The sequence below is a fragment of the Protopterus annectens genome, chromosome 1.part2, assembly GCF_019279795.1.
Source record: "Protopterus annectens isolate FY-2018-M chromosome 1.part2, PAN1.0, whole genome shotgun sequence".
In the NCBI taxonomy this organism is placed as follows: domain Eukaryota; kingdom Metazoa; phylum Chordata; order Ceratodontiformes; family Protopteridae; genus Protopterus; species Protopterus annectens.
This window is the reverse complement of record NC_056727.1, coordinates 97,307,308-97,331,143: the sequence shown is the minus strand read 5'-3', so window position 1 is coordinate 97,331,143 and position 23,836 is coordinate 97,307,308. Positions and strand designations below refer to the sequence as shown.

At 43.3% G+C, this 23,836-nt stretch overlaps 1 protein-coding gene across 2 annotated transcripts in view; it reads left to right on the top strand.

Moving 5' to 3' along the window:
* PUS10 (pseudouridine synthase 10) overlaps positions 1-23,836 on the top strand; it is a 1,838,120-nt gene that overhangs the window by 38,335 nt on the left and 1,775,949 nt on the right. For both annotated transcript variants that reach the window (XM_044055027.1, XM_044055017.1), the window contains exon 2: positions 2,899-3,033. In XM_044055027.1, the coding sequence (XP_043910962.1) occupies positions 2,908-3,033 (126 nt within the window). In that variant the 5' untranslated portion in view covers positions 2,899-2,907. The remainder of the gene's footprint in view (positions 1-2,898; positions 3,034-23,836) is intronic.

Here is a 23,836-nt window from a genome sequence, read left to right as displayed (position 1 = left end):
TTTTTTGGCTCTTTTTCATGCTTGTTTCTCTTAGTTTACCTTCACTGTTAACTCTGCACCTCGTAGCTCTGGAAAGCAGTCTCTGGAATCCCGGTTCTGACACCATGTTGCTTGTCTAGTCAGGATGTGATAGATGAGTCTTTGTGGGTTCTGTTCAAGCAGCTTTGTTATGTAAAAACACATCCGTATTGAGGCTTAATGATTTTAACTTAGATAAACTTGTATACCAACTAGCTATTACATTCATACATGCTCACTCTCTGGCTGCATTCTCAAAATGGCACTGAAGTTAGCACCTGCTTGGTATTTATATGCACATTCAGTCCTTGAAATGCTTCTTTCATTATATTGCTGCTGTGAATGAAGGAAGAGGTTAAAATAAGTTTTATGTAGGAGAATTTCTTGTATTTTTTGGCCTCCTTTTCTCACAGCTTAATATAATGTGAAAAAAAGTCTGATGGAAGTGTTGTACAATTTAAAACTGAGAAAATTTGTAACTGTTTCATAGTTGTGATTTAAGTGGTATGACTAGTTGTTTTGTTTCAATGAATGTTCACAAATGGTTGCTTGTTACTATTTTCAGCCTCTTTCTTGAACATATTAACAGGCCGACAGGTGCCAAGTAGCCTGCTCCTGATGTGCATCTTCAAATGAAATGAAATGCATAGTTATTATAGCAACAGTTATATCTGCATGATGAGTGACGAGTTTGTATACTATTCTTTCATGGCCCTTTTTTGTAGGAACACCTTTGTCCCTTTTGGATGTTTTCTATTATTTTTTCCTTCTTCTATACTTGCTGCTTTTTAGAACTAAGTCATATTTCCTAAAGCCTCTTTTCAGGGCATATCCCACTGACGTCTCACATACCCATTATTTTGCTGTTAATTTTTTTTTTTATATTTCTTATGCATAAATATGAAACCTTGTAATATTCACACCTGACCGAGCAGCTTAACTGCATTATTTTACAAAACTCTGAACTCTGCCAAGCCATCTGTGCCTTGTAAAAACCCGGGATTTAAAGAAGTTTGTGATCATTACAAATTAATGTAACATTTGGAGCTATAATGTATGTATTGTGGAGGGAAATACAGTGACAGTGCAAAATAAAGAACTTCTTTAGCTTGTTAAGCATTAATGCACTCACTTTGACAATTAGGAAATTAATTTTTGAGAGCCTTTGCCCTAAATACAGAGTATATAAACCTCAAAACCATGTAAATAGATTAGGGGAATAGTATGGTAAATGGACTAGGGGGAAGGGCCGTTTGTTTGTTTTTGTTTACATTTCATCTTTAATTAAAACAGTGCCATGGACTCTCTTAACAGAGTCTGGGGACTGTAAAAGTAAGGAGAGTGTATATTATGACTAACTCTCTTTGTGATTCCCCAACACTGGCCCAGTAATCAAGGAGCCTCAATCCTCACCACTGCCAATAGTGGGGGATGTACACACTGGGGGGGGTGACAAGTACACACACAGGAAACTGCAATTTCCCTTAAGAGCACACAGAGATCACAGTCAGTTTGGGGCTGGTTTCTCCCTCTTTATCCAGATCCCCAGTAAGACTCCCCACTGGCACAGCTATAGGGTTGAGGTCTCAGCTGAGTGGCCAAGCCAAAGCCTCCAGCACCCTCTCTGTCCAACCAGTCCTTTATGTCCTGGCCCAAGTAGCTGACACACACATACACTTTGAGGTTTGATTTTATATATATACACACACACACACACACACACACACACACACACACACACACACACACACACACACACACAAACACACACCGGGAAAAGACGGGCATAGGTTTACAAGCTATGCCCCCTTCTGTCCAGACTGTAAGGTCATTCCAGCTGTCACCAGCCACTCTTATCTACTTTAAGGCCCTTAACAAAGGGTGTCCAATCCTACTGTGTCATGTTACTATTAATCCAAATGAAAGTCTGACCAAGAGCAAGGCTATTTACAAGTGGCCTGTACAGTGTCACCATATAGATATGCAAGTAGTCTAACCGCTTAAATATCTCCAAACAGTCCAGCCACAATTTAAAAGGTTTAAATATATTTAATAATAAATAATAAAAGAACAAGACAATACTCAGTAAGTAATCAGTTACATCAGAGTTCAGCATCACAGGAAATATTTAAAACAACATTGCAGGACAGTCTCAAATAAATAAAGAAAACATCTAAGCTATACTTTACTATATCCCTATCTGAATCTAAAATAGTTACTATGCTCTAGAAATTTACCTTTGCACTTGCCTTGCTGTAAGTGAGTGGATGTTTCCTGGTCCAAGACAAAATACAAAATGCCCCATCTCTCTTTGAGAGAGTTCTTAAATAATATCAAATATTACTGCTGGAATAGCTTGGAAGACATCACGTTTTGTCAACTGACTTTAGTTCCCAAGCTAAACCCCCTTTGTCAGAAACTAACATAATTTAGCATCTCTCTGTGAAAACACATAGCCTACAGATGTTTGCAACAGCTAGGAGACATAAAACAATAAAACACTTTAAAAAACAAACAAAAAAAAAAACAATGCAGAAGGACCCTAGTTCTAGACATCCTGTCTCCTTGTTGCAATGAAACTAACTTTTATGACGCAATAATAAAACAATTTAATTTCAAGTATTTTCTCTGAATCTTTTCAAGTTAATCTCCTGTGTTCCAGTTTCCATTAAACATATACATCTAAACAGCCACAGTAGTGCATGTGCATTCCTGTTCTATTCCAATAGGGCATGCTGTGGTTACATTTTAGCTCAGTACTTAGAAACACTTTTGTATAAATCGTATCAATATTCACAAATGACATAGATTTATTTACAAAATTTGCGATAGCTGGGCTGGCAGTGTGATGTTCCTAATGCCTTTTTTGTCATTCACTAGGCATATAACATGTTGCTGCTACACGAAAAGTATAAGCCAGTTGTCCGGGTGCTGTTGAAGGCCGGTTGCTGCTGTCGGTGTGTACTTCGATTTTGCTGTGTAGGACAGCAGGACCCTTACAAGCTTCCATATGAGGTATAATTTAACAAGGAAAGTATAACTGTTGAAAATAAATTTGCCTTCATTTAGCATTTTATTTATTTTTTTCAATATTCTTTTCGTTGTTCAACTGGTACAGTAATGTTTTTTTTTTTTTTTTTTTATATACCTAGAACAGCTTTATAGCTGAGATTCAGAAAATCCCATATTACTAATGTCATCAAGAGGTACTGTAGTGTTTTATCCGAGATCCTTTTCTTACTATTTTGGTGTATATGGTCATTGACTTCTAACTTTAATTCTGTAATTATGAATTAGTGAAATATCCAAAATAGATTTGCTTGCTTATTTAAAATAACTTGTTATAACTCCATTTTTATTAGGTGATACCTTAAACTTCTTGTAGTGGAGGCCTGTGGGATATATGCAAGTGATTCTGTTAAGCAGATACCTGTGTTTTAGCTACGTGGCCTTTTTACTTTTTAAGTCTTTATGGGTCCATCTAGGCCAGTAAAGTCTAACTTCACTGATTGTAGACATGCCATGTTTCAGCCTTTTCCTCACCTCTTTAGTGTAGAGTGCAAGTGGATTGCTGGGCTATAATTCAGAAAAACATAGCATAAAACCAAGTCTGATGTCCATAAATATTAGGTTGCCTGCAGGATAACCAAATAACATCCAAGCCAAAAGATAAAAGGTCATATAAACAAACTCTCCAGTAAAAAAAGCAGTAAAAAACTGCAAGAAAGACCTAGCAAAGCTAGGATCTTCGCTAAATAATACATTAAACATCCTATAGTGGAGGCCCATGGGATGTATGCAAATAACCTCTTAAGGCCACAGTTGTGTTTTAGCTACATGACTTCTGAATGCCCATTTGATTTTTTTATGTTAAGTGTTTATGGATACATTCATGCTAATAAAGCCAAACCCACTTCCTGTAGACATGCCATGTTTCAGTCTTTTTTTTTCTGACAGAGTCATTTTTATTGTCCTCCCTCTTCCTATCTGCTACCCATATGGACCATGTGTTCCTCCAGGAGATAAGAGCCCTACAACCCAATCATTCCTCCTTGGAGTTAAGGGCAAGCAGCAGATGTGATGCTGTCATCCATTTTTTTGAGGAATCATAGGTTTCGTGCTTAAGACCTGACTGCTTTCAGTATGCATGCCAAGTAGCATGCTGAGGATTTGGCATACAGTGGGCTTTAGCAAAGGCACATCACACTTCTTTTAGCAGCATAATCCCACAGAAGTCCCTGCCTCCCCAGATGAAATGCTTTCATATGGTTTCATGTCTCATCTGGAAATTCTGTCATGAAAAGGGTGGTTTACAGTTGCAGTTCTTACCCTCCCCACGAGAGAGACGAGCAGGCATTTCACTGTTTTTTCCTTCTCCATGCCAGCATTTTCATCTCTTAGGCAACAAGTCAAACCCATGCTGTCTGTGGTGTAGTCAGAACTTTATCCACGTACAGCATTGGAGCTGGCTTGGTTAAGCCATGCATGTGATGCAAGTACATTATGACTGGGGTAGTAAAGAGGTTTTGTATTCTGAGAAAAAGTATATTGTGAGTTGTTTAAGGAAGGGAAAATGCAAGACTTGTCAGTTCCACCTAGTATGAGTCTTTTCAAGATATAATGCAGCCAGTAAAATGCTGCTTCATGTCTGTCTGTTTGTCCCTTAGGAAACTGACAGTTTGCAGAGAGCCTCAGCAAATGTTCATTTAATAGTCTCAGAGATGACCCATTTATAATATCTGTAAAGTCCATTCAAAGCCGGAAGAAAAAAGCAGTCATAACTACCTGACCTGTGGGCTTTGCCTTTTCCATTTCACAAAGCGAAAACATAACTTCCCAGGCTGCACCTATTGGTCCTGACACCTGCTGCATCCTTTCTGCTGAAACCTGCCTTACCCCTCTCTCTTATTGTTTAGAAATATTTTCCTGAAGAGTATTTGGTGACCTGGCAGAGGATCCAGATTCCTGCTCTGCTACTTGATGATCCTTAGGAACTTCCCCTGTTGAACAGAAGAGGAGAGCCATCCACCCTGACATTTTGTCTAACTCTGATGTAGGGGAAGAAGAAAACTTGGAATACTCTACTTGAGCCTCCTAGCATTTGGTTACAATTCCAAGGACTGTGAGTCCTTCTAAGTCCCCCACCCCAAGGGATGTCTCATTTTGTGAAACTTTAAATGGAGGTAATGCCAGTGAGCTATCACACTGTGTAATGTTACTTAAACCTATTAGGAATTGAAGGGCCCAAGCTAATTGCTATTCCTCCAGTTTAAGAATGCCTTTGAAAGTGCCTCTGCTGAGCCTTACTCTTACACAAGGGTGCCTTGGTTGCCTGACCATTTCCATTGTTTGGAAATGAAATTTGAATATTTATACAAACTCCAGTGGCCAGTTGTGTTAAAGTTTTGGTTTTGAGTGGTCAGAGTCTCAAAACTGGTGCTTAATAATAATCCTCATACATTTAATAAACAACAAAGAGGTCATATTTTGTGCAGAACAGACAAAGTCTGCACTTTTGCCAGCTGTTAACAGCAAAGCTTGCATGTTTCAGTATCAAGGAAATGTCATAAAGAGTTGGAAGGTATTTGTGAGAAGCTTCTCCAGTGCAGCTCTTAAAAAGCATAATTGCCGTCCAACTTAAGAGTTGGTAATCATGCTATTAAATGTGGCTGTGACACATTTGATTCCTCTGCTGCTTCAAGCTTTATCTGACAGCACAGGTTAAGGATTTAGCCCTTGCCTGCAGATACCAAAGGGCAGCTACTAAATGTGTCCTTTGACAAGAAGTTGTTTTTAGACCTCCATCCCAGTAAGCTTTAAGAGAAAAAAAAAGTACAATTTTCCTTAATTTATTTTTTTAAGAATGTACAGCGGGTAGAGCAGCTTTTCCATCGCCACTTCAAAGTACAATAGAGGCTTTCCAACCAACAGTGGTCTTTCTGCAGTAAATGATCTCATGCTGAAAGTTTTGAATAAAAGAAGGAATGCAAGAAAGGCTAGTGAAGACCTGGCAGAGGCCTAGGTGGTAGTCTGTCAGGGAGAGGGGCAACAGTCCTTCACCAAGCCAAGAGAGTGTCTCACTGTTCTGAATGTATGTTTCCCCACTTGCTCCCAACCTTGGAGGCAGACTATCTTTTTCAGATGCATATAGTTTGAAGGGAGTTCACAAGTCTGGGATTCAACAAAAAAAATCAAATTTGGGACTATTCCACCCTTTATGGGAATGCCTCCTATTTCTCCAGACAGATAGCTTTAGCATTATTCCTCCAGACTAGATAGGTTCTGTTAAGAGTTCCATGAGAACAAGGGCATGAATTTCTACTACCGACTGTTTTTGGCTCCTTGAAAAGGTGGATGCTGGAGGCTTATTTTTGGTATCTCAATGTTAAACTAATTGTTGGTAATAAAATAATTTGAGATGTTTGTCCTCCAGTCCCTTCTGACTGCAGGGGCAGTAGTCCACTGAGATCAAAGCATTTCCACAGTAAGCAAATATAAAATAAACATAATCACACTGGACATGAAGGATGCTTACTTGCATATCTCCATTTTCAAGGAGCACAGAAAATTTATCTAATTTGTGGTAGATCAGAACATTTCAAGTTTACCTCTTCCTTTTGGGCTTTCACTACCCCCAAGCATCTGCAAAAATGCTTAGCACTAGTCTTTACAGGCCTTAGGTTGAAGGATATCCACATCTTTCCTTATCTATGACTGCTTAACTTAATTCAGATAGAATCCAAGCAAAAGATGACCAAAGCTTGACCTGCAACATCCTGTGCTTCACCAGACTAAGAATATCTCCTAGTCTTCAGAAGTCCAGTGTCTTTGCCACAAAACCAAATTCTCCAAAGTGGCCATTTGGATGCAGTGAAGTGAGTGTAATCCTCCCACAGGGTAAGATAGCAGTGTTCAGTTCTTTCCATTCCCGTTTGCCACTCTGCTTTCTCTGACTTCACGGACCATCCTCAGTGCTGTAACCTGAACATCCTTTTCTGTTCTCATGGCTTCTCTGATAAGGTTACACATGGTGAAATTTCATTGTTGCCTCAGAAAGCTGTACTGCCAACACCTATAGTTCTGAATAGGGTACTTCTACCTCCTCCTCCCCATCCAAAGGAATCATTTTGGTGGCTGGCATAGGATAGGGCCAGTCCAGAAAAAGCAGATATCTTTTGTCAAATTCAGGGGTGCCGGAATCAAACCACAGACACATCTGACCTTGCTTAGGGAGCACACCTGGCTAAATCTGAGGATGCATAGCACTTGAAACAGCAGGGACAAAGCTAAACCTATTGGTATCAAATAGGTACTGGCTATCATTTATGAACTGTAGGTCTTCAATCAATTCTTATAACCAGGAGTTGTCAGCCTTGTTACAAATAATACCATAGAGATGTAGACTTCCAAGATGGCTGCACATTGAGTAACAGCTTAATTATAGCTCTCCCAGTGTGAACACAGAAACTCAGAAAAGAGAGTCAGTGAATTACCTTTTTGGTTAAATTTTCAGTTACTGGCTAGTAAGTCCATTGCCTGGATGCCAGCAAAGAAGAAATGTAGGGAACCTGAAAGAAAATCACCCACAAAAGGTGAGGAGAAAACACTAGCTGAGAAGAATCCTGTAGCTGTGAAGCAAAAAGCAGTTCAAGCTGCTGCTTTGGTGCAAGACATTACTTTCAGTAGTGTAGAGGAAAAAATAAGTCAGATGTACTCAGAGCTGATTAAAATTAAATGCAGCACTGAGGGTGTATATCATCTCAAAAGGATAGAAAAAAATGGAAGAAGCTTTAAACAGATATTCAGATGCACTTTTAAAACTGCAGCAATCAGAGGTCGAAGTTGGGAAAAGGCTGAATGAGTATGAGACTGCTCAAGAAGAGAGGTTTCAAAAATTTGTAGAATTGGAGGACAGAGCATGTAGGGGACAACCTGGGATTTTCTGCTGTAATAGAGGAACTGGAAGTAACAGACTGTATTAAGTTTATGAAAGCACAAATAATGAGTTGGACTGGTAGTCCACAGCAGGAGTTGTTAACTGAAAAGCACACCTGTATGCTCCAAACCTGGCCATGACAAAGCAGCCAAAACTTGTATTAAAGATGCAATCCTACCAGCAGAAAGTTTATTCTGACAAAATTATGGCAGAAGAGCAAAATACTAAAAGTTGGGGACAGTAGAGTGTTTGTGGAAAATGATTAGTCACTGTACACCAGGCAGAAGAGGAGCAAATTTACTCCAGCAAACAGTGAAAGGCAGATGTGAGAGTTAATCTGCTGTATCCAGCTATCTTCAGAATGTTTTTCTGTGGAGGATCATAGATATTTTTTGATGCAGAACAAGTTAAGGAGAAAATACAGAAGTTTCTCCAACAAAAAGTGAACTGTCAAAGATAAGAGACTCCGTTTCTTGCTTTTCTTATAATAAAGTTCATAGAGAGACTTTGCCAGTGAAGCTTTTTCTAGAGTTGCAAAGGAAAATTATTGAGAGACAGAGAAAAGTGCAGAAGTTGACTAGAAGAACCAGAAGTATGTTGGAAAATGGAGAACAACAGAAAGAAAACCAGCAACTTGGAAATTAATTTGGAAATTAATGAATAAATGTGATGTTACAAAGCACCAATCACATTTGTGAAATATGACTGAACATGAAAAACTGGAAATATTGGACTTTTTTGACTTCAAAGCATTTGCCCTGCTTCATGTCATTAATGTTTAAACGAACATTAAAAGGAAGAAAAGAGGCAAAGAAAACTGTAAATAAATATACTGTTTAGAACAAAAATTGTTTTATGAAACATTTCATGGCATAAACTGCATGTTATGCAGTAAAGCATTTTCAGTTATTTTTGTGTGTTATAAGGATACTGAACTGGTGCCTCCCCCCATTGTTTTCTTCTGTCTTTCTTTTTTCTTTTTTAGTTTTAAGAAATGTAGGCATTGCAATGTAAAAGAGAAAAAAGCCTGGTCAAATGCATGTTTAAGATAATAGGCTGTAATCTTGGATTGCTCAGTTGGGAGCTAGGGTGTTTAAGTATATAGGCAATGATTTAAGTAGAATTGTATGCCTTTTCTTACTTTTGCATAGGGGATTGACTAAATTAAGGCCCTTGGCTTGATCTAACAACAAGTTTTAAGTGGAAGCAAGTAAATACTTAGTGTAATGACACTTTTTATTTTAGCAAGTAAATGTTCACAGTACAACATGAGAAGCTTATAGTTGAAAATAACTATGTATTAGGTTCTGTGTGTCTATGGAGACAAACTGATAAGAAGGCAATACTTTTTAAGGCTAAAAGTTCATGTTTTCTGAAAACATTCAAGTTGTTTTCTATATCTGGAAGAAGAATAAAGATAAGATGTAACAGACAGCACTTAGTGTAAATAGACTTGGCATGGGTAACCTTTAGTAGATGTCAGTTAAAGCCTATTAGTGCAGCTGTCAGTCTGATACAATTGTTCCTATTAGGAGGATTAAACTTTCATTATTTGAAAATGTACAAAGTTTTGGGCCGGATTCACGAAGGCTTGCACGGAGTCTAAGAGCAGAGTAAGACTCCATGCAGCCAACATGTCCGCCGAGCGATCCAGGAACAGCCAGTAGGGGCATGCAACAGAGCTCTCAAAACACATGACAGGGCTTGGATATGCAAATTACCTCAACTGCAGGCGAAAGCTATGCAAATGAGGTAAATATGCGATCCAGGAAACCCGAACCTGTCCGAGTAGGAGTAGTGTTATTTGCAGAAATGTACTCAGTTGACAACTGAGTACGGTTCTGCAAATAGCAAAACGGAGCCATGACAGCTCCAAAAAAAGGATGCATTTACAGGAGGAAGCATGCCAATGGCCAAAAATATGGCCATTGGCAATGTGAAGTGATGCAAAATAAAAATAACTTTTTTTTTTCATCCCGATCTCCGGGGTTTAAGTGTAGCGCAGAGCCGAGCAAATGCGGTGCACCCTAAAAACCAGAAAATCAATAATTAAGATCCACAAATGTGGATTTTTATTGCTGATATGAATTTACAATGCATGGGAGGGTGGCCTAATGGTTAAGGTGTTTGCCTTACAAACACAAGGTGCAGGGTTTGAGTCTCACAAGGGATAATTGGCTAGGCTTAAAATGGCCCACAAGGGCAGTTAGCTTAGTACTAATCTATGAATCTATGAAGTGAATGGCAGGCTAAAGACAACATGGCCACCGAGTAGAGGTTGCTAAGGGGGGAAGCTCAGTCTAAGAGATGTAACCACGCATTAGTAGGCAATTCTATGCAAATGAGGGTTAGGATAGTGAATAGCAAGTTTACATAGCAAATGAGCACAGTCAGTGGAGTGTAGGAGTAGGATAAGGGGAGTAACAGAGTAGAAGATAGGTGACATCACGAGGGGGGCATGTATGAAAGAAGTGAAGCTCATTGGAGCAGAGTGGCATGTGTCAGGTGACATTTACATATCGTTGAAAGAGGTGTGTCAACAGGTAGGCTAGGTAAAGTAAAGAAATTGAAGGTGTATGCCGTGGATAACACCAAAGTTTCTTGCTGAGCGTGCATGTGCACGTCAGTAAACCCGAGTAAGATGGTGTGCGCGCATGTAAGCGTGTGTGCGCACGCGCGTGTAAGCCGGAATAAGCATATGTAAGGCTGTGTAAACAGTTGTAAGCGCTTTTGCACTGGTGTGCGCACATTTTAACAAGAATAAGCAAGTTTTAGTCCGTGTAAGCATGTGTGCGCATGTGTTAGCTGCTGTGCGCGTGTTTGCGTGGCGCTGCCCCCTGAGGAAACGGAAAGGGAAAAGGAAGCCCACCAAATAGTAGGAAGTTACCAAGGAGTACTAGCAGAGCTACCAGGGAGTACTAGCAGAGCTAGCAGGTGAAAACAATCAGAATCGGGCAATTACACAGGCAGTACACTAGCCCAGCCCAGCACTTAAAACTCTGCAAACAACAGCTCATTATGTTTCTCTCAAGAGACACTGCAACACTGCAGTAAACTAATATAAGTGAAAACTGAAAAAGCTGTATTGAGACAAAAATGTTAGGAGCTGCCATTGCTGTTATAAGGCGACATATGTAACATGCTGAGGGTGGTGATAATGCGAATGCTGCTGGACAACCCACAGTGAGGAGACTGAAAAGAATGTACAGGCCCAGGGTAACCTACCAGGGGCTACATGAACTGGAGATAGTGGAGCGCTATAGAGTGGACAGAGACCACTTGCAGCAAATTGTTGAGCTGTGCAGGCCACGCCTCACACACAGAACCAACAGAGGGGAGCCCTATGTGCTGGCTTAAGAATAATAGCAACAGGTACCTTCCAGAGACCAACTGGTGATATGATGGGGATATCACAGGCATCAGCATCCAGGGTACTGCACCAGTTCCTGGATGCCATGTCAGCACATGTCGGTGATCATGTATATTTCTCCAATTCCCTTGAGAAATTGGCCAGCAATATGCGTCTCTTTCAGCAAATAGCGGAATACCCTGAGGTAGTGGGTGCAATAGACTGCACGCACATACACATCAAAACACCAGCTGGTGAGCGGGGTAGGGTCTCCTTCAACCGCAAGGGCTTCCTCTCCATCAACTGCCAGGTCATGTGTGATGCCCAGGGCATAATACTGAATGTGTGTGCTGGCTGCCCTAGAAGCTACCATGATTCCCATATCTGGCATCTGACGCAGCTGTACCAGACATTTGCCAACTGGGACATCCCACATGGTCACCTAGTGGGGGATGCTGGCTATGCACTGGAGCCGTGGCTGATGACACTCATCAGAAACGCACACACACCTGAACAGGAACGTCATAAAGAGGCACACGCACAAACACGAAATGTAATCGAGCGTGTGTTTGGGCTGCTCAAGTCACTGTTCCGGTGCCTGGACACATCTGGTGGAGCCTTGCAGTACTCACCAACTACATGTACCCAAATTGTCATGGTATGTGCTATGCTACATAATATGATCCTGCGAAAACAGCTGCAGCAGGACCAGCATAGGCCTGGGCCAAACAGCCTCCCACCATTGCCAAGGCCATCACAGGCAGAGCGTGACTCTGAGGAGGAACAACCTGAGCCTGCCCCAGTAGGCTGAAGGAGGCGTGCCCAGTATGCTTTGGCCTTGACTAAGAGGCAACTTATAGCACATACACTGGCTCAGTAGGAACTCTGGAAATGATACCACTCTCTGACTCGCACATATAGTAAAAAGGATGCCTAAGTTGACACTACCTGCTTCCAAACATGTATAGGGAGTGTAGTATGTGCATCCGACATAGCCAGCCCTGCAGCACCACCTGAGGCATGATTGTCATATGTTAAGCAATATAAAGTAGTGCTAAACAGCATTTACCACCATGTAATATATGTAAAGAAAATCGCACACACCAACTAGCACAACTGTGGTCAATGTTGAGTAATATTGGCCAACGTCCAGCAGTGTTGGTTAATATTGAACAATGTTGGACAAGCTGGGTCTAAGTATATGAAGGTCTCTCCAAACACCATTATATTGGGTGACTTCAACTACCCAAACATTGACTGGGAGCATTACTCAAGCCCCAACACCCCAGCCCAAAGGTTCCTAGAATTCATAAACTCAAATGCTATGGAACAACTAGTCACCACCCCCACAAGAGGGGATAACATACTGGACCTGGTCATCACCAACATGGGGACTCTATGCTCCATACCAGAGGTATTCCCCTCATTGGTAAGATCGGACCATAAATCAATCTCGCTGGATATCCACATCCCTATCCCACCCACAGCCCAGAAAACCACAGTGAAAAACTTCTCAAAAGCTAACGTCACACTTCTCAAAACCGAGGTGGAATCCTTCAAGGCCCTCGGGCCAGTGGAAACTACTGCTCAAACTGCAGATTCCTTTATAAACACATTCTATGGACACCTTCAGGAATGCATGGATCATGCTATCCCAAACAAAACCAAGACTCAATCATCCAAAGGCAGGCGTCCTGCCTGGTGGACCCCAGCCATAAATAAGCTGTACAACAGGAGGAGGATGCTACTACATGATAGAGCAAAATCCCTAAAAGGGAATGCATCTCTGATCAGTACTAGCAAAAAACTACGATCCCTCATAAAATCATCCAAGGCCAGCTTCAAGAGAAAAAGTGCACAGGACACTAAAGATAATCACAAGGCCTTCTTTAGTTATGTTAGGAACCTGGGTGGCAACTCCCAGATATGCTCAGAGTTGGTCCAAAATGACAAAAAATACACTGAACCCACAGACATTGCCAACATCCTGGCAGACAGGTTCAGTGCAAACCCCACCCCCCCTAAAGAGCAAATATCTATCCCAGAAGAGTGCTGCCTCCCTGACATCTCAGATGCTCAGGTGAGAGCCGCCCTCTCCAAAGCAAAAAACACAGCATCAATGGGACCAGATGGTGTCCCGGGCTGCGTCCTACATGAACTCCAAGAAGAGCTAACCCTCCACATAAAGCTGCTGTTCAATTTCAGCCTTACTACAGGATATGTACCCAAAGAATGGCGTACAGCAACAGTGGTCCCACTCCACAAAGGTGGTGCTTCTACGGACCCTGGAAACTATTGCCCCATAAGCCTGACTAGCCTGGTCTGCAAAGCTGTGGAGAGGATCATCATGGAACTCAAACAAAGACATTGGGGACCTACAGACACTGGATCCTACCCAATTTGGCTTTAAGGGCAGATCCTGCCTCTTAAACCTGGTCGATTTCTTTGAAACAGTCACCAAGGCCATTGATGAGGGGAAGGTAGTCCACACAGCCTACCCGAACCTCGCAAAAGCCTTCTACACAATACCCCACTCGGGCATCATAGATAAGCTCTCCAGCTTAAATATAAACTCCTATGTCATAAGATGGGTTGCAAACTGGCTCAAGGACAGAACCCACATAGTCAGCATTGCTGGAGCCATGTCAGACTCTAAACCAGTTACAAGTGGCGTCCCACAAGGCTCAGTCCTGGGACCTCTCGTGTTCGGCATATATTTTTCGGAGATTCAGGCTAACACGGGAGGACTGTGGCTGACCAGGTTTGCAGATGACTGCAAACTGGGCGCCATAATTGACTCTCCAGCTGACACAAGCATCCTCCAAAAGGGTCTCGTAGAGACGGATAACTGATGCCAGAGCCATAGCCTAAAGCTAAACGCTAAAAAGTGTATTGTCATACCCTTTGGCAAAAACAAAGTGCCCACAACTTACCACATAGGCGGGAATCCATTAAGTATGGAAGAAGTAATTAGGGACCTGGGGACCCAAGTTGACAGTAATTTCCCCTTTGACAACCACATTGCCAAAGTGGTTAGAAAGACCTTCTATATAGCCCACCTTATGAAAGGATTCACATCTACATCGAGGGAGGTCATTGTGCCCCTTTATTCATCCCTCATCGGGCCCATAATTGAATACAGTGCCCCATTTGGGATGTACCTTACCCAACACCTGCAGCAACTAGAAAGACCCCAAAAGTACCTCACAAAGAGAGTCTTGGGACTCAAGTAGATGCCGTATGCTGCTCGGTTAAAGAAACTCCAGCTCTACTCAGTTGCATACCGCCTACTTAGAGGCGATCTATGCCTGACGTATAAAGCCATGTCCAACCCGGAATTAATGAGCATGCTCCACCTCAGAAATTCCAAATCCCTTAGAGCTACGCGCTCGAGGGACTTGAACCTGAGCACAGAAATAAATTGGACATGCTGGAGGGACAGATTCATAACGCAGAGGCTCCCTTCACTCTGGAATAGAATCCCAGTCCATGTTAGGCAGAGCCCCTCACTGACTCTCTTCAAGAGGAATCTTGACGAGTGGATGGGAGATCATAGATTTACCACGGGGATTACTTCAATGTCACTACTAGACAGAGGCACAGTAAACTAACCTTAAAAAGGGCACAGTAAAATCAGTTCACAGGGTGGCGAAAGCCAAACACACTCTGGCTAGGCTTGTAAATGCCTTAGGGCAGATAGCCTAGTATGAACCTATGAACCTGAGTAGGGCATAGCTGAACAAAAGCCAACATGCTCATATTTGCTCTACTGGCCCTTAAGCAGTCTAGTCTGCTCCGTATGAAAATATAAAGCAGTGATGGGCCTCGAACCCAGGATACTGTGCACTATAGTCATAGTACTGAACCACTAAACCATGACAGTATTGCAGTGGTCAGCCTGTATGAAGAAATGTTGATAAGTCTATGCAAAGTATTCCATGGAAACCCTGCAGGCACAGCATAATCCCTGTTTAGTTATGACACAAAGGTGAGTCCTCAGTAAGAATAGAACCTGGCTTTCAACACACACACAGTAGAAGTGTTAATATTGGACATGTAAACATACATCAACAAATGTAGTGGACCTCTGACAGCAACATACTGAAAGGTCACACTGGACATACTCACACACTTGAATAAATGAGACAAATGTCAGGCAACAGAACACTGACAGTCTGAACTGGGCATGCTCACACACTTTGGCCATTTCGGAGTACAGCAGTGGGCCACACATATCAGGCAGTTGCATGTGTTAACATAGGAACCTCTCACTATCCAGCAATCTGCCCTGTGCACACAGTTATATGACAACAGACACATATATAATATAGTGGAACCCTGTCATAATCCAAATATGTTCTGCAGATACCTAAGTTGTTCATAGAAAGTGGGAAAGCAAAGACGATAAAACATGCAAACAGTATCAGCAATAAACATTGTGCATCCTGAACATTAGCATAGGTTCAGAGGTTGATACTAGCCTTTCCGCCCTAGGGCATGTACAAGCCTAGCCAGAGTGTGTTTGGCTTTCGCAACCCTGTCAAAGTAGAACACTGTGCCTGTGAATAGTAGATCACAAAAGCCCAATAGCCCATTTACATTGTGTATTGTGCCTCTGTCTAGCAGGGACCCAGAAGATATCCCATGGGTAAACATACGATCACCCATCCACTTGTCAAGATGTCTCCTGTAGGTGGTCAGTGGGTGGCTCTGCCCATGCGAAACCGGGATTACAATCTGGAGTGAGTGGAGCCTCTGGGATAATAATCTGTCCTTCCAGCATGTCCTATTAATATCTGTGCTGAGGTATATGTCCCTGGAGTGTGTAGCTCCAAGGGAGTCGGGTATCCTGAGGTGGAGCATGTCCATTAAATCTGGGTCGGATATTTCCTTAAACTACAGGCACACAACACATCCGAGTAGGTGGTAAGCGACTGAGTAGAGCTGGAGTTACTGTATCTGAACTGTGCAGGGCATCCGTGTGAGTCCCTACATCCGCTTGTTGAGGAACATTTGTGGCCATTACAGTTGCTGCAGGTGTCTGGGAAGGTACATCCCAAATGTGGCATTGTAACCAAGCATGGTCGTGATGAGTATAGGGGCACAATGACCTCACTTGATCAACATGTGAAACTATATGGGATAAGGTGGGCTTTATAGAAATTCTGTCTAACCACTTTGGCAACGTGATTGTCAAAGGCGAGAGTACAAACAAGTCGTGTCCCCAAACCCCTAACAACTACTACCGTATGTAATGGATTACTACCTATGTGGTAATGTGTGGGCATGTTATTCCCAAAGGGGATGACTGTGCAACTAATGGCATTTAGCTGTAGGCCATGGCTCAGGCACCAGTCATCCGATCTCTGTGAGACCCGTTTGAGTATACATGTGCCAGCTGGAGAGTTGATTATGGCACCCAGTTTGCAGTCATCTGCGAACATGGTCAGCCATATTCCTCCTGTGTTAGCCTGTACGTCACACAAATATATACTGAACAAGAGAGGTCACAGGACTGAGCCTTGTGTGATGCCATGTGTAACTGGTGTATAGTCAGACATGGCACCTGCAATACTGAGCATGTGGGTGCTATCCCTGATCCAGGTAGCAATCCATCGTGTGAGATATGTGTCAATTTCAACGCCGGTGAGCCTATGCATAATGGCCGAGTGGGGTATTGTGTCGAAGGGTTGTGCAAGGTCCAGGCAGGCTGTGTGGACAACTGTTCCTACGCTGATGGACCAGGTAACTGTTTAAAGAATACGAACAGGTCCAAGAGGCAAGATCTGCCCACAACAACGCTGAAATATATAGGACCCAGTGTTTGTAGGTTCCTGATGTCTATGTGCATGAATCCCATTACAGTATGCTTGCTTTGCAGAACAGGCTAGTTAGCCTTATAGGCCGATATTGTCTGTGGTCCGTTGTGGCAGCAATTCTGTGGAGCGCGACTACTATCGCTGTATGCCATTCCGTGGGTACATATCCTGCAGTAACTCTGATATTGAACAGTGACATAATGTGAGGGTTACATCTGTCATGAAGCCCGTGTAAGATGCAGGCTGGGACACCGTCTGGTCCCATTGATGCTGTGTTGTCCGCTGTGGGGAGGGCAGCATTCACCTGTTTATTTGTGATGTCAGGGAGGTTACACTCTGTTGGGATGGACAGTAGCTCCTTAGGGGGGATGGGGAGGGAGACATCTGCACTAAACCTGTTTGCCAGGATGTTGGCAATGTCTGTGGGTTCAGGGTATGTTTAGTCAGTATGCAGTAACTCACAGCATATCAGTGAGTGTCCACCCAGGTACCTGAATTAACTGAAGAAGGCCTTGTGAGTGTCCTACGTGTCTGGTGCAGTTGTCCGTTAGAAGCGGGCCTGACATAAATACATGAGTGATTGTAGCTGTCTGCTAGTACAGATCACAGATGCCTTCTCTGTCTGGGATTGTGCTCTATCATGTAGTAGCGTCCTCCTTTCGTTGTATAGCTTATTAATGGCTGGGGTCTACCAGACAGGTCCCCTAACATTGGAGGAGTGAGTCAAGTTGTTATTTGGGATAGCACGATCCATGCAGTCCACTAGGTGTCCATACAATGTGTATGTAAAGGATTCAGCAGTCTGAGCCATACTTACCACTGTCCCAGGGTCTCTGAAGGATACCACCTTGGTTTGGAGAAGTGTGACGTTTGCTTTTGAGAAGTTCACCAAGATTACCCAGGATGGGTGTGGGGACGGGATATGGATGTCCAGTGAGATAAATGTATGTTCTGACCTTACCAATGAGTGGTGTATCTCAGGTGTGGAACATAGAGTCCCCATGTTGGTGATGATCATATCCAATATGTTGTCCCCTCTTGTGTGTGGTGACCGGTTGTGCCATAGCATATGAGTTTACAAATTGTAGCAACTGTTGGGCGAGGGTGTTGGGGCCTAAGTACTATCCTCAGTCAATGTGTGGGTATTTGAAGTCACCCAATATAATGGTGTTTGGGGAGAACTCTGGGGGCACGTCTGCCAGGGGCAATATGACCAGTGGTGCTCCCCCGAGAACCCCTGGACATCCGCCTATGTGGTACCGTTCCAGGAATCCGGCTATGGCTGCTGTGAGGGGATGCAAGTGCCATGGGTACCACACTCTCCTGGTCAATGCCAACTGTATGCTGTCCCTCGGCTAAGGCCATTGGTGATGTGGGATGTATCAGCAGTATGAGTGTGCGCATAGATGGGATTGAACGCTGTGTACTGTCGATTGGTGGACCAACGACAGACCCTGTCAAACCTTCCTGTGCCAGAATACATGTCTCATCATCTCCACTATTAGTGGCAGTGACTTCATGTTCCTTGCTGCTTTCAGCCACCCCAAACCCAGCATCTGTGAGAGGAAAACAGGAAACGCACTTTACAATCTGTACATGATGTTAGCACACATGAACACACATGCACACAAATACACTCCTCACTACAGCACACACACACACACACACACACACACACACACACACACACACACACACCAGCAATCCAACACATACTCAATAGTGGGTGAAGGTGGGTGACAGTATCACAAGGCAAACAGTCACCTCACACGTGTCAGCATGCAGAATATGTATTACTCAAGACCATGCAGTGCAAGTGTAGACGGACCTATTTAATGACATTATACATGGCTTTGATGCATGTGTGTAGTTGTTCATTGATTGGCTACACCCTTGAACACAATGTATACATGGACACAACATTGCTGTGCATGTATTATCAGCTCTGCAATGTCTTGTGCACCATCACTCACAGGTATACATACCATGGCTGCATGTGTTATCTGTGTGGCACATAGATTGCCATGTGTGATTAGAGTGTCTGCGTCCATAGCAGATAATAGTGGGCACAGGTGTAGCACATGCATGCTATGTACACACACGGGATGAGTGGTGCATGTAGACGTGAAGGAATCCCATTGCTCAACATGGCACTTGTACAGTGGTTATGGTGAGTGTGGGACATATTGCAGATATGTTGGTGCCAGCCATGACGTGGCATGCTACACGGCTACAATATTAAACACCACACATAACCAATGTGTGGCATGTGACCTATACACCCTATAGCATACCAGGACATATATGTGACACTTTGTACAGATGGCGACTGCTTTGCATATTGTGTATACTGGCATATGTAAGCACACACACAACATGCTATGCATATTGTGTATAGGTGCATATATTTGCACACACACAACATTGAGGTGCAAAGCAATGACTATGTGTAGTACTGTGGTCACTGTAACTGGATGGGGTGTAGTACCATGTGCCGTCATCATCATGCATCTTGTGGTCACTCATGGCTACTGTGTGACAGACCACCGCCTAGCATGCTGTACCTGAACTGCAGTGCCGTGGCTACGTTCGCAATTAAACAGCCACTTTGTACATGGGTGTGTGAGGTGCCCAATAGGGAGCATTACCTAATACGACTGTTTTATGTGTTGAAGAGTGTTGCACAGCCCCATGATAGGCCTCTACCCCTGAGGTACATCGTGTGTGTGGATGACATGTGGGATACTGAAATGTGACCTTACAGCGGGTGTGTGGTAATGCCATATGTAGCATGTTTTTGTGTACTGCGTATGATAAACGTGTTATGTTGTGTACAGCTGTAGCAACTATGCCTATCCAATGTGCAGTACGGTGTTGCCACAACTGTGTCTGATGCTCTGTGTATTGCATGTCATTGAGGCAGCTACTGACATTACTGAGCTGTGCAACGTCTTACAGCAAACATGCACGGCATGCATTATGCGTAGGTGTTACGTGTACATGGCCTACACCTCACCTATAACATGCACATTTCATTACCAACATTGCAGTTATACCACACTCACCAGCATGGATTGTCTGCCCTGCTGTCACACCAGAGGGACCTACGAGAATATGAGAGAGTTCCTCAGTGGCCACAACTGTGGCATTGCTACAGTGGGTATGCTAAACTACAGTAGAACAGGTAACAGTCACAGGTGTAGAGATAATATTCCAAATATCAGTATTGCACAACACTAGGCAGCACAACTGCTAAACACACAGTACATATCTCACGTAGAAATAATCTAACAATACAGTTAACTGTAGTCTACAGATAGGGCATGTTACCTGCTCGCTCCATGTGAACATGCTGGGTGGCTCTGGCCTCCATGACAACACATGTCACAGGTTGTTGCTGCTGTTGTCCAGGAGCCACCATGCTTAGGAGCAGTTCCTCCACTCTGGTGAGGGGGGGATGAATGGCCACCCCACCACCTGTGGCAAGCTGTTGTCTTTGGATATCAGACGCACGACACCGGACATGTCTAATTAAATCACTGCAGTGATGGCGTACCTGCTCATATGTCCAGTTATGCATGCCTATGTCATTTACCCGACGAACAAGATCCTGCCACAGTGCAGTCCGCTCCTGCTGGTGCTGGCTGCTTCTGGAAAACAGCATTGTGTACTGCTGCACCAGGCTTTGCACCAGGCTTTGCACAATCTCATCTTCCTCCGCTGCTGTGTACGACGGGTTGCATTGGTGGGCCATCTGGCTGAAAAAGATATGAACAAGATGTGTGAGCGAGTCCTGTGGCACACTTTAAACCTTTAACCAAAGATATCACTTTACTGACATATATACCATCCATTTGTCTGTCAGAGGTTACACACGTTCAGTATCACTTATTGGTTCTCAGGCCACAACTGACTAACGGTGCCTGGCACACTCTATATATCACACCACTATACAAAAGTACCCGGCACACTGTTTGTGACACAATGCACAACCTCGACACAGGGGTCTATATCACGCCAATGCACGAACAGAGATGTCATCCATTGTGTGAATGTAAAGTACAGTTACAGTAGTACCAGTCAACCACCCTAGTCATTGATGCCATAGCCCTGCCTAACATATGTGTACAGTTGTTACTATAGGTGGCATACTGCTGTAACAGAGTATATATGTTGCTGGATACACACGTATACCCTGTAACACACATATGATTGCAGCCATGGTACAGGCATAATTACACACACATCAGACAAACATACAATGCACCACTGTATGCCAACACAGATGAGCATTACCTGTGTACCATACAGTACTGTGTGCCACTACTTACAAACCCTTATGCCCGAGTTTTGTCACCTGTGCAGACTACAGGAAACACACAAGACAGTGTTTCCAAGCAATGTGAACACACACCATACTGTGCTGTTTAGGCCTACAGCTTCAGGTAGTACTACAGTTCATATGGGAGTTGGATTCACCAGCAGTACCACTCACTAAGCATACATGTATTGCTTTAGCCTACAATGAGACACCACGGTCGTCAACAAGGAACTACGTCACATCGTATGCCATACTACTATGTCTGCCTAACAGCACAATACACATCTTTTGCTGGTGTCACAGCTAGGATAGACACTACCATGTCAGATACACCTTCACACCTTTACATATTTGCACACATTCAGCGTTTCACTTATTCAACCTCACATAGCAGGTATTGCATTGAGTACATGTTTGAGTGCATAGTGTCATAGGTAGGTAATATGCTATTGGCCCTAGGGCCTACAGCAGCCTAGCCATATGCTACCCTGGCCTTTGACACACACGTACTTTGATTTCACTTGCCCCTGCCAACCAGAACCACAGAGGGAGTTTCTGGGGTGTACTAACAATCTCCCAAACAATCATCAGGGGTATTTATGACCACTGTTAATGAGGAGCCTTGTTTGCTATTGCTAGGTGGTCTATTCCAGTGTATGGCATATCTCTGAGATAGGAACCTATCCCTCCAGCATGTGCTGTTTAGTGAGCTGATAAGGTTTAGGGCCCTAGAGCGTGTATCTCAGAGGGATTGTGATATGTTGCCATGGTGGTTGTCACCCAGCTATGGGTGTGACATACCTCTGTATGTCCGGCAGAGGTCACCTCTGTGTGGCCAGTATGCAATACAGTGTAGATGTGGTTTTGTGAGTCAGTCTGCATAGGGCATCTGTCTGTGGCCAGCATTACCCTTTGTGAGGTATGTCTGTGGCCTTTCCACCTGCTGTAGTTGTCATGTGAGGTACATACCACACAGGGCATTGTGATGAGTAGAGGGGAACACTGACCTATATTTCCCTAGATGACACACCTGTTGTCATGGCACATACCACACAGACAGATTACAGGTCTATTGTGGCACTGTCTTTATCAAAGAGGTGGCTACTGTCCACCTGTGTCCCATGCTCCCTTTTCACACCTTCGGTATTGGGTAGATCTCTACCTATGTGGTAGTTAATGGGTACAGTGTTTTGGAAAGGAGGAATGGCACTGCAGTATCAACACTTGTCTACAGTCCATGCTTTGGTCACCACACACCTGTTGCAGTACATATGGCCCCACGTGTGTCTCTCTCTCTCTACATATATATATATATATATATATATATATATATATATATATATATATACACATAACATGTACACATCCATTGCTGTGCACATAGATGTACATATAGGCAAATGTACAGTCCACCTTTCATGGTGGGGATATCAGTTATGCGACAGTTGTGGGATGTACAGTTATGTGATTATATTGCACAGTGTTGTGCAGAATGCATGTGGGTGTCCTCGGCTCATGTAGCTTTAGCAGGCCTCACTGGCTGTAACACAGGAGTTCTGACAAATCAGTCCCACAGCGTTTAACCAGCACATGACATATATCAGCACTGCATGCTGTTTTCTGTGCCACACACTACGGCCTACATAGATATATGCACATAACCTTCAACGACAGATATCTGTCCACCCTTCACTAATAGTTGCAGTATGTCCCTTGCCGTATGCACATATGCAGATACAGATTGATACGTACTGCTGCCACACATGGATGATTTGCAGTGTGTAGAGTACTCTTCAGGAACATCTACTACATGCCAACACATACATATGAGTTACATACCTTACCTTTGTATTTCCCTGATCCATCTGTTACAGTTTTGTAGGTTTTTTTTTTGTTGTTGTTTGTTTTGGGTTTTCTCCCTCTGTTTCTGTTTCTGTCTCTGTTTCCCTCTCTGTTGTCTGTGTCTCTCTCAGTCTCCCTGTACCTGCAATGATATTATTGCATGTGTGGACACCAGCTACAGCCTGCTTTTCTAGGTATCTGCACTTGTGCATGTGACAGCCTTTGCACCAATTGCTGCCCACCATTCAGTAATTGCATGCAGCCTGCTGTGTGCTGATTGCATTACTCACTGTGATTGCAGCCCACTGCTATAAAATGCTAGGTTAGGTAGGCGTAGCCCTTTCAGATTTCCAAGGTGGGGCCCATGCTTGTTTGCTCTGGACACCGTTGTGTCAGTCAGAAGGTTGGTATATGTCTCTTATCTGAAGCTAGGGTTGTAGCCAGTGATATGCATGTTGTACTCAAACCTGAATGTTGCTGCTTCCAGTACACACTTCTCAGTGTAGACATGTACTCACCCCTCCAAATGCTAACACAGGATACATGGGAGT